A 12,455-nucleotide genomic window follows, 5' to 3' on the forward strand; every position below is an offset into this window, starting at 1 on the left:
GTATTATGGCTATGATCATGGTTCTGAAAGCTGGATCCTAAATAATCAGGAAGAAAATAAACTCATTTGAGCTGTGGTGCTGGAAAAGATTCCCGTGTATTCCTTGGACAGCAAAAATGACCCAGTAACAAGTACTGGAGTGCATAACATCGAACCTATCACTAGAAGGAAAAATCACAAAATTGCGTTTCACTTATTTTGGCCATGTCATGCTGGGGAATTCACTGGGGAAAGCAATTATGTTGGGAAGAGTTAGCGGTAAAAAGGAAACCGGGCCGCCAAAAAACACAATGGCTGAACACCATTAAAGCTGACACCTGCCAGAGCATAGAAAAACTTAAATAGTACAAGATCTGAAGATGCGGAGAGACCTGGCCCATAAAATTGCCAAGAGTTGGATACAACTGAATGAATACCATCATTATCAGGGCTACGATCAGGCTGGGGATTTGCCCAGCTCCTCTTAGCTTCCTTCAACTAGTTCCTGCACTGCTCCACGCACTCTGTTTCTTAGGGTATTTTCTTGTGTGTGTATGTATGTGATGTGTATGTGATGTATGTATATGATATGACTGAAATGGAAACGGGCTGATCACATAGCAAGAAGAACTGAGGGCAGGTGGACCAAGGTAGTCAGGATGGATTCCACTTGATAAAAAGCGTCCACGAAAGGGACCTAAAACAAGATGGACCAATGACATCAGCAAGTATTGCAGGCCCAGGACCATATTGGCTGGAAACATGCAGAAGAGGCCTTCATCCTGCAGTGGATAAACAATGGCTAGAATGGTGGGATGGTGTGTGTGTGTGTGTGTGTATCAGAGAGAGAGAGAGAAGTAACTGGTGGATGTTGTCTCAATTGGCAAGAAATCCATCTTAACTGTAAACCAGTCACTACTTGGGAGACACCTCCTATGGGGTCAGAGCAGAAGCAACGGATGGAAACTAGTCAAGGAGAGAAGCAACCTAGAACTAAGGAGAAACTTCCTGACAGTTAGAACAATTAACCAGTGGAACAACCTGCCTCCAGAAGTGGTGAAAGCTCCAACACTGGAAGTTTTTAAGAAGAGACTGGCCAGCCATCTGTCTGAAATGGTATAGGGTTTCCTGCCTGAGCAGGGGGTTGGACTAGATGACCTCCAAGGTCCCTTCCAACATTATTATTATTGTTATTATTAAGTATGTTGGTATACAACTATGACAAACATATTCAACCAGCTCTCTGGATGAGATTGCCTTTAAGCAAGGTTATCTGAAAAATGAGGAAAATCCAACTTTTGTGCCTGTTCTCCAGTGCTGGGCTTAATTCCCATCCACCTCTCTGTCAGTCTGCAGAAAGCAATGCCACCGTGGTTTGCTTAACTAATTATGGTCGCGGCCACCTATGGCTGTGTAGAGCCTTACTTAACTCCACAACTCGTGATTTCCTCCGTTTTCCCCTCCCTCTTCATCTCCATCTGACACCACCAAGAAGTGAGAGTTACTTTTTGATTAAATTCAAAAGCGTTTGTAGACGTAATCGCAGGGATTGGATTAGATTAGATAGATCGGGAGAGATCTTCGCAGAGAGGCGGGCTAACGACGGACCGTTCGCCAGGAATTTAATTGATCGGCCGAGCCCGTTATATTTCTCAGGACGTTTTGAGTCGACGGTAGCCCCTCAAGCGCTGACATCAATCCCTCGTGGCGAGGAGACATCAGGTGGCAAACTTCGCCGACAAAAGTTCATCCTTGAAAGTCGGTCCTCCTCTCCCAGTTGCTGTTGTTGTTGGTTGCTTTCCTGACCAACCAGCACGTTAGGGATCCTCCCATGCAACACACACACACACACACACACACACACGGACCCGCGCCTTTACTGTGTGCGCCACTTTCCCGCCCGTCTTCCAATGCAGGAGCCGATTCCTTTGTAAACGCTATTGGTGCCCTGGATGCTAACGGCTGTGCAGAATCAATCGTGGAAACGCACCTGCACGTCCCACCGCGTTCACAATAACACCAAAATCTCCCCCTCCCCCGAAGACAAAAACATTTCACGCCTTGCCCAGAAGGCCGTCCCCTCGGGGTTGCAGGGGGCTTGCCCCGCACTCCACGCGTGCACAGCTGTGCGCGCTTTTCCTTCGGAAACGAGGGTTTGCCCGACTTTCTCTCGAGTAATTCCGTAGAGAATCGGGGCGACATGTGTTCTTATTGCCTCCCGGGCGGCGGAAGCAGATTAGCTTTTCCAATCGATGGGGTTGGAGCGGCGGCCGTCCGGAGGAAGAGAGCGCGGTGTTACTCAGACGAAGGACGCGACCCGCTTTGCCTGGCTTGTTTAACATGGCAGCCGTCGTGCGGAGAGCCCCAGATAAATCGGCCACACGCCCAGGCCGCCTGCATCGGGGCCGCCACTGGGGTGAGGAAGATGGGGACGCCCCAAAGAGCGGATGGGAGATGTTGCGTGCTCGGGAATAGGTGGGGAGAAATCGTTCCCCCATCTTCACTCCGATCCGGGGTGGGTGGGTGGGTGGGTCGGCCGTGCGCCTAATCCGCTCCACTAATCCGTTTCAACAGCTGTGCTTCTTCTGCTCGCGGTGCGCGGAGGTGCCGAGCACACACCGACGGGTACACCCCAAGCCTTGTTCGCTCGCAACGGCTCCCATTCAACGCCTCTCGCCGACCCTTCTCTTTACTCTTTCGCGCAGAGTAGTTATTGTTACCCAAGGTTTACGCCGTTATCGTTCTCCCCCCTCCCCTCTCCTCCCCTCCCCGACCCATTTCACCTAATTCTCGCGCTCGAACATGCAGACGAATTTCGGTGGCGAAAAACTGCGGGTGGCTTTGAACGGGGTGGGGGTGGGGGAGAAAGAGGGAGGGCGAGCCCAAGCTTAGAAAATGAAACGCTGAGGGGGGGGGGCGGTGGGGGTGGTGGTGGCTGCGGGGTGGCTGGGATACGTGTGCCTCCGCCGAGCAAGGTAAAACGGCTGCTTTGGGGAACCTCTCTTAACCGCGGGGCTCCCCACCCAATCCCCCGCCATCTAAAAAGCACCCCCTCCCCACTTTTCCAGGCAAGCCAGATCCCGCTCGCCTTCTTGACGTCATGTCTGTAGGAAAGGGACCAGCAGAGCAAGCAACCCCGGGCGCTGGCAGCGAAGGAAGGGCGGACGGCCGCGGAGGCAGGTGAAAGTTTCCGCTCAAGTCTGCCGGTCTCTTAAAAAAAAAACCCGGCGAAGGAGGGAAGGCGGGCGACGCGCTCCTGCCCGGCTGCTCTGGCAACATCTGGAACAGTTCAAGGCAGGCTGTCCGTCTGTCTGCGAGCGAGAGCGAGGGAGGGAGGGAGGGGTGGCGCGTGTGCTCTGCCGAGAGACTGAGGGGCTGAGACTAGCTGTCTCCTCTCTGCAGAAAAAGCTCCCTGCCAGCAGAGCGCCCGGCGTTGGCTCGGAAGAGGAGAAGCAGCTGCTCGCCGCCGCCGCCTTTCAGCCTTGCTGTTCCCCGGTCTTTTCCCCCACGCCTGCCCGCCCTCCTCTTCTAGTTCCTGGATCTTGGACTCGGGCGAGAGACATTTGTATCCTCCGGACATTTTTTTCCCCCTTCCTCCCACCCTTCTCGGGGGGATGCTCCTTCGCCCCTCTTTTGCACTTCCCTTGGCGGCGGCGTTGCTTTTCTGCCCCCGGACCTCTCCGCTTTGCGAAGGCGAGAACCAGGGGCAGAAAGAAGCCAGCGAGAGGCCGGGAAGAAGAGCCCAGCGCTTCTTCCAGCCGGTCGCCGCCGGTGCGCTGAATTCTTGGGCAGGAGCCCGGATGTTCTCCGAGGATGCTTTGCAATTGTACTAAAGGAGGCAGTGCTGGAGCGAATCGGGGTTTGGGCTTTGATGCAATCATGGGAATCAGGTAATAACCGAGCGGGGGGCATTTAAATCGCCGCCGCCGCCGCAGCAGCTCCGGTTTCTTCCTTGAACTGCTCCCCACTTGCCGAGCCACCTCGGCTGTTTGGGCTTTGGAGGAATTAAAAACCAGAACTCCGACTTGGGCGATTGTGAATTGTTGCTACTGGTCCCTCGTTCCTCGACTTAAATGGTCAATGAAAACAAGAGGATGTACATTCCAGAAGAGAACCACCAAGGTAAGGCGAGGGCGGTTCGCGAAGGGAGGGCGCCGTCCCCGAAACCTCCTTTTCTCTCTCTCCCCCCCCCCCAACGCTTCACCTGCTGAGAGAAGTCGCTGCCCAGAGTGGAGGCAAAGCGGGAGGGGGGAAGGGGGGGGAAGAGAAATGTTCCTGCGAGCGTGGGCTCGAGCAGAGACATTTCACGTAGGAAACCTTCGAGCGGCGGGGCGCCGGGAACAAATCAAAGCGCCTCGGCTTCCCCGCCCTGCCTCCCACTCTTCCTCACGCCTTAGCCAGGTTCGGCTGGCGAGATTCGGCCAAAGGAAAGTTGTTCCTCGGGGTGACGAGTGGGGAGACGCAGCCGGTGGGGGGTGGGGGGGGGTGGAATCCAAAGAAGTTGGACTGCTTTGCTTGTGTTTTTCCCGGTCCGCTTCTTTGCATTGCCGAGGTTTGTTTTTTTAATGGCATAACAGCATTCCGGGCCAGGTTAACCCGCTTCTTGCCCCTTTCCGGGATTGCCAAGCCAAGCCAAGCCAAGCCCGTACTTGCTTCAGCCCCTTCAACTGGTAACTCTTGAGGATGGGATGGGACGGGTTGGGTCTTCTACGGATGTGAAAGCCCAGCTATTTGGAGGGGTTCCTAGCGGTGCCCTCCTAGGCTACGGAGCCAGGTTGATCTTCCTTAAATTCGTGTGGAAAGGAAAAAGTCTCTCTCTCTCTCTCTCTCTCTCTCTCTCTCTCTCTCTCTCTCTCTCTCTCTCTCTCTCTCTCTCTCTGTGTGTGTGTGTTTGAACGGTAAATCTTTTATTTTTGCTTTATCCACTGACAGTTTTCGTCCTGTTAAAACGGCCGCGTCACTTGGGGGTTGGGGGCACGTTCCAAAAACCTTGTTCAGAAGAGACTCTTCCCTACATTCCTCTCCCCTACTTTCATGGAATAACACCTCCCCTCCTGAACTTCATGGGACCCTAACCCGGAGACCAGCTCTAGCAATGGCAAGCAATACAGTAGAAATAGCATGTTTTTGAGCCTATATCCTCTGCTGAGGTCTCCCAGTTGGAAGAGAGAGGGCTGTGAACTCCCATCTTATAGTCAAGAGTGAGACCCTTAAACACTGAGCAGTGCATAGATTAAAAAAAACAAAACTCTAGTTTAGGGATGCTATTTCTTTGGAGGGGGTAAGGAGAGGATACTTTAAAAGGAAAACTACACGCCTTGAACAGTGCCCTATCCAGAAAACATTATTTTGAGCAGCATGGTAGAACAGCAGCAATATTTTTAAAAAAGGGAGGGAGAGGGAAAAACGCGAAACTTTTTCTACTTTCTCCCTGCAATTCCTCTTAAGCATGCTGCCCTTTGAACCTTGGGCACAGGGCCCCTCTTTTTTTGGATGGAAGTGCTAAAAATTACTAGTTTAGGAACTAAAGTGCACCCATGTTTGCCTGTGTGTTTCTTGTGGGCATCCTTGTTTCAACATCTCTGTTGTCTAAACCACAGTCAGGTCACAGAGTCTTGGGGTTATCAAAGGGTTAATTGGTCCCTGAGAAGACCAATTCCCCCCTCTGCTTGTTGCTGCAGCCTTTGATTTCTGCCTCCTCATTTCACCCCTATTGGAGCAGAGAGGCTCCTGGTGCTTGCTGTGTGGGTGTCACAGGCAAACAATCTTTGGATGAGATGGTGATGCCTTGATTACAGTGTTTCCTGATGTATGTTTGTTCAAAACACCTGCCTCTCGGGTAGCCAAACCTGGAAAGGGGTTTGCTTGAGACCTAGTGTGGCCCAGCCGAGTATTACAGTATTTAGCTCCCATCATCCCTTGCCAGATGGAATCTGTAGTACACAATCAGTTGGAGGACCAGCCAGCCAGCATTGGTTGCACTGAACGAGACAGACAAAACAGTTTCTCCTCTAACGTGGCTTTTTCTGTGTTCATTCTATCAGAACAGAAAGCATGTTTGCACGACCTCTCTCCTCCTTGCCCCTAAAGAAATTTAGCGGAGGAGGAAATCTGAGTAATAAGGATAATGTTTGATTGATGCTGGTGGCGAACACCTTCCCATTACATGCAGAACTGAAAAATCGTAAGAATTTCATCCTAATGAACATCTCAGGGAAAGACAGAAATCCACAATCATGTTTTATATGGTGCAAGGTTCTGTTTTTGCATTTGCTATCTTAAACCTATATGTATCTGCTAGCAAGAATATATGGGTCTCTATTGCTGCTGCCAATGGTAATGATAAGTAGATCAAAACTCAGCTCCATAGCAATATGCCAAATACTATGGCAACTGAACTGAACTCCCTACAGTACTTACCAGCTGCAATGATTATATAATATGTATGGAATAGGTTTGACAACTCTCTCTCACTGCAGATTAATTTTTTGTCCCTGCAAGGCAAAAAAGCAATACTTTTAAAGTGGAAAATATGGGAGGAAAGCCTATTTGTATTTTATTTTTATTTTTCTGGTCAAGAAGCATAGGCTGAAGCTACTAATATTAATGAGTAAGGGACCATCTCTAAAATAAGAAATTTGGGGGGGAATCTTTATTACTAACACTTCCCCTGTCTTAAAACAATATTGTACCCTTTTGTACCCTTTTTCTGCCGTTATCTGGGAACCCTTGATTTTGGGCCAAAGCCAAGGCATAGATTTATAGTGATGATTTTGAAAAACAGAACCCAAAACCAGTTTGGGGATAAATTAGTGTAATTAGAACAACTGAGTTAAATAGAGGTTGGAAAACTGAAGTAGAAGGAAGAGCCAGCAAAGCAACCCTTTTTTGATTTTTAGAAAATTCTATTTTGAGAGCACTAGACATTACCCTTGCCATCAATCACTCCTTAGCAGAGAAATGACTCCTTAGATTGCCACAAAAACTTGGGCAAAAGCTCTGAGATACATACAGAGAAGACCTTATTTATTTGACTTTCAGCCACAATAACTCTCTGGCTATAAACTGAAATGTTCTGATATGAGCTAAATATGCTTTTTTTCTTAATTAACAATGAATGTACTATTTACGGTGTTCTCCTGTTATAGTTTATATGTATGTTGCTCCTGAAAATCTGTCAATAAGATTTAGCTAATGGCTTGTTCTCTTAAATAATACAACAAGTAGTAGTAGTAGTAGTAGTAGTTGTAATAGTGGAAGCTGCTTGAAATTATCTTTGTTTTGTTTTTAAGTTTGGCTCTTTGTTTAATCATCTCTCATTGTATGTCTCCAAGTACTAATAATTCATTATTATTGTTTGGTATGATGGTTTATATGAATGTTTGCTGGGAGTGGCCCATAAAACACAAGCACAAAACAGGACTGGTTGATTGAGATGACAGAACTAGAGGAGATGGCAATATTTTTTTGACTAGAGAAAGATCAGTAAGTACATTTATTAGTGACAAAGCTTCTTAGACACTTTTTGCTGGAAAAAGAGAATGATAAATGTGATTTTGGGGTTTGGATTAAAAAGGGTACTTTATGGAAAGAAAGAAAGTATGATGTAACCTTAGAGAGAGGAGGTAAAATATAATCGTAATTGTTTTTTAAAAGATTGCATGCCTCTTTTCCTTTTTCCCCATATTTCTTTTTCACTTTTTTCTTTTTTCTTCTTGAAATAAAAATGTTTAGAATTCTGTTGAAAAACTTGAATTTTTTTTTAAAAAAAACGCGCACAAATTATTTAATTCAAAGTAGTGAGACCACATATTCTCGTAGATACAAATTGGTATTATGCTTTGTACTTTAACAGAAACCACAATGAAGTAACATTCCGTGGAAAAAAACATTCAAAGCTGGAAATGTGGTTTGCAGGAAACTAGACGTGAATACGATTATCTTCAGATCAAGCAACATGTTTAGATGGCATAACATGGTTTCAAATTATGTGTAGTATGGATACATTACCGATTTTGACTCCATAGCGTTGGCAGTGACATCGATAGCTGTGGGTGGAGGGTGGAGAAACCTGGTAGCCAAGAAAGAAACAACAATTATTTACATGCTGGATTAAAGGATTATGAAAAAGGTGCTGCATGGGTTCTGAGTTTGCCATAAGGTGGTGCTCAGTGTTTGTAGAGCTAAGAAGTTCTTGATGTAGCGTAGCCAACAGCGGATCTAAATCATAGACTTATATTGATTTAAAACTATACTTTCTACCTAAGTGAACCCTGGGGATTTTATTTCTGTAACAGATACCAAGGATGGTTAATAGAATACAGTATAGCTTCATTAATCTACTGTTCTCAATAATCTTGATTACAGTACAACAGGGAACCAACATGGCCCAAGTAATTTAAAACTGGTACAAGTTTATGGTGTGGACATACCATTGTTAGTAGGAAATGACCCCAAGGTTTACAATTGCCTTTTCCTTCCCTGATAGAACATCTATTTCTCTGCATATAATTTGAGGCAAGTTAATAATAATTAACACAAATGAGCACTTGCAGCTGGTCATCAATTCCACCTAGACAGGCTCTTTTAAGCTGCCTGTTGATTAATGCCAACAGCTTATAATTCATCACTGGACATTGTTCAGCTCACCCTGTTTTAACAGATTCATACTCATTCCTCGGGTAGCAATAATAGTGTTTTGTCTTTTTTCTTCTGGAAATTATTAGCGTTTTTAATATTGTCTTTAAGTCAGGAAAGATATTTTTTCCATGACAATATGCTGGAGGTGTAATCTGACCGTAATAAAGATTGATTGATTTGTATTCCCACCTTTTTAATAAGTTGTACAGAATCAAACCATACAGATTCCTGATGGATAATAATTAAGCAGTTTAAGATTGGGTAATCGTATATTTATATATAAAAACTGCTAGTATTTCAACGTAATTTTGGTTTCCCCTCTCTCTCTTTTTTGCTCCCTTTATCACAAAATACGCTCACTAGAAATGAATCTATCTAATAAAATGATTACTGCATTTTTCTACTAACCTTAACCCAGGGTTCAAATGTGCTGTGTTAATGAAATGCTCAGGGATTCTGTGTCTTACATGGTATGATGTGGTCTTAAGTCAATATTCTTCTACTTTTCAGAGTTAGTACAGTAGCAGTACTTTATTTATCTATTCCACCTTTATTGTCTTTACACAACTCAAGATGGTGAACATATTCTTCTTCCTCTTTTCCCCTCAGTAACAACCTCATGAGGTAAGTTGGGCTGAGAGTGAGTGATTGGCCCAAAGCAGGGGTAGGCAACCTTGGCTCTTTTATAAGTCATGGACTTCAACTCCCAGAATTCCTGAGCCAGCATGGCTCAGCTTGGAAACTCTCCCTTTCCCCTCAGCATGGCTGGCTCAGGAATTCTGGGAGTTGAAGTCCACAAGTCATAAAAGAGCCAACGTTGCCTACCCCTGCCCCAATGCCACCCAGCTGCTTTCATACCTAAGGAGGACTAGAAGTCACAGTCTCCTGGTTTCTACCCTGGTGCCTTAAGCACTAGATCAAAGCGGCTTGTAAACAATATTAGGTTAATGTTGCAATCTAATGCAGCGGTCCCCAGCCTTTGCGTTTTGGCAGACTGCCAAGAGGGGAATGGCTGCATGAGCTGCAGACTGGTGCATGATTACAACCTCTGCATGAGTGGTGGGTTGGCATGCTGGTGCACAGCTCAACTTGTGTGAGTGGTGGGCTGGCGCACATGTATGTGAGTGCCCCCCAGCCTGCCACTCACACAAGTTGAACTGTGCACGTATGCTCTGACCAGCCACTCATGGGGCCCAATTCCAAATAGGCCATGGCCTGGTAGTGGGCCATGGCCCCGGGGGTAGGGAATCCCTGATCTATTGTATCCATTAGGGCTGGGGTAGGCAGCCTTGGCTCTTTTATGACTCGTGGACATCAACTCCCAGAATTCCAGTCCACGAGTCATAAAAGAGCCAACGTTGCCTACCCCTGCATTAGGGCATTTAGCATTTTGGAATTATCTGCTATGTTAAGAATCTCTTAGCCTATATTGCTGCTTTAATTGTAACTGAAAGAGAGAAGAGATGGGGAGAAAAAAATTCACACTGGTCTTTAACAATAAACGTTTTTTGATCTGAAGCTGGCAGTATTATTTTCAGGGTAGATATTTCTTGTTTCTCTAATATTGGAGTCATTCCTTTGGAATACTCTTTTGTATCCATAATAAAGATACGACTACTATATATGTACGACAGAGAATGAGGTGGCCGGATGGAGTCACTGAAGCATTAAGCGTGAGCCTAAATGGACTCCAGAAGATGGTAGAGGACAGGAAGGCCTGGAGGAACGTTGTCCATGGGGTCGCGATGGGTCGGACACGACTTTGCAACTAACAACAACAAAACTATATATGTAGATGTAATAAATAATAAATGTTCACCCGGAAACAATTCCAACTGAATTTGCACCAACTATTGATAAGACTTTGAGTTGGACTTTGTTGCATGATCTAGCATAATCAGATACAACTGTTTAAAGGATGCAAGATTCTTTTTTCCCTGTATTTCTTTTATTCCACAAAATGAGCCCGTGTTTTGAGTTATGATGTATTAAACATGTCAACAAATTCATTTGAAATTCATTTTTCTTCTGTCATTCATTACAAATAGGCTTTTGAATCTTGCTTACTAATCGTTCGCTGTAATATTATAGGTGGCTGTTGTCAGCCCCCATTCATTCATTCATAACTACATTCAGAAGTTTAAATATTGACTATGTCTGAGATTCCCAGCTCTCTGGTGATGGCGGTAGTGAGGGTGATGATGAAGATTAGAATTGGAAAACAGAGATATGGAAAAGGATGAGATATGCTTGGCATCCGTCTTTAGGTGTGAGGGAACAAAGGTAAGAATAAGGGAACTTCCTCTTTTCCTTCTATATTTTCAGTAACATCAGAATGGGTCTTTTGCTCAGAATTTGGCAGAACTAGTGTTTATTAACTGCTTTTCCCCTCGGAACATAAGGGGAAAAGTTCAGTATAAAAATCAATAACAGAAAAGGAAAGAAGTAAATATTAAAAGCTACAGCAAGTATCCTATATAGCAATTTTAAAATCAGGCTGTGCTTGAAGGTGAACTGCTGCTATATTTTAAAATCCTTTTAAAATCCCAGATATATAGCATCCAGGCCGATTGGAGCAAACCCTTGAAGGGGCTATGCAGCTTTCAGCTAACCTTAAAAGGAATAGCTAGCATGCACATCAGTGGCTTTATTTAGATTAGGCAACTAACTATCTAAGGGTTTTTCTGATTGGTTCTCCTACAGTTTCTCCTCTAGTCGCCACTATATTTAACTTCCTTAAGGCCTTCATGAAGAATTCTGTGATAGGTGGTTGTTTGTTTTTTTTAAAAAAAAGGAAAGAAAAATGCATTGATTTCCTTCCTGAAGGTGATCTCTTTCTCTGCTTTGATTTCCAATCACAGGGGAAAAAACATTTGGTAGTTAAAGACAGGCTGAAATATTTTGGCAAGCAACCCATAGTTCCATACATTTTATCCCTTCCTCATTTTATCTCTCCCCAGGTTTATGGGAATTTAAGCATTCAGATGGAAAATGCAAAGCTCAGGTCTTCCAAGGCTGTAGTGTGTCAGGATGTAAGAAAGGAATAGCAAATCTCTGGGTCGTTTTTAAAATTTAATTTAATTTAATTTAATTTTAATTTAATTTTTTTAAAAAATTGCATTTATATCCCGCCCTTCTCTGAAGACTCAGGGCGGCTTACAAGCTTAGCAGTAGCCTTCATTCTATGTATATGCCTGCTTATTAGGGCTTTCACACACACCCCCAAGCGGCATTATTACAAAGTCAGCTTAATTGCCCCCAACAATCTGGGTCCTCATTTTACCTACCTCGGAAGGATGGAAGGCTGAGTCAACCTTAAATTAATTTAATTAATTTAAATTTAAATTTAAAAAGAACTCTTTTCTCCCCCTAGGTTTTTAGCCTGTGATGACATATAACAATTGCTGAGATGGTTTATTGCTCTGATTTTATTGACTGTAATTCAGCAGCATACATATTATTTTTAACCATTATCTGAACCTTCCTGCAGGACATACAGTATCTCAAGGAAATGTTTCTTTTTAAGATTTTAATCCAACAGTTTGGATTTCATATTCAGGTAGTTAATTCATGTAAGCGAGTGGTCACTCAGTGCCAAATTGTTCAGTATGCAAGATTGGTAAATTGTTGCTTGGGTTTTTTTCTTTTTGGGGTTTCCCCCCCCCTTTTTTTGATTAGGATATAGATAGGATTCATAGAGAAGTCTATTTGGTGGGCAGACACCTCCATACCTTGACTATTTCCCCCCAAATAGTTCAAAGTCTACCTTTGTTGCAACCACCCTTAAAATGCTTGTGGCTTCCACCAGCTGAGAATATTGTTCAGTCACTATATCT

The 12,455-nt window shown here is 44.8% G+C and overlaps 1 protein-coding gene across 1 annotated transcript in view; it reads left to right on the forward strand.

Moving 5' to 3' along the window:
* Positions 1 to 4,052: 4,052 nt before the first annotated feature.
* The window catches only part of CACNA1C (calcium voltage-gated channel subunit alpha1 C), a gene marked incomplete at both ends in the record, with an annotated part of 522,454 nt that continues 514,051 nt past the window's right edge, over positions 4,053 to 12,455 (forward strand). The window contains one exon of the mRNA XM_083366796.1: positions 4,053 to 4,101. Coding sequence (XP_083222922.1) covers positions 4,053 to 4,101 — 49 coding nt within the window. The remainder of the gene's footprint in view (positions 4,102 to 12,455) is intronic.

Source organism: Vipera ursinii (assembly GCF_947247035.1).
Source record: "Vipera ursinii genome assembly, chromosome: 6".
Classification (NCBI taxonomy): domain Eukaryota; kingdom Metazoa; phylum Chordata; class Lepidosauria; order Squamata; family Viperidae; genus Vipera; species Vipera ursinii.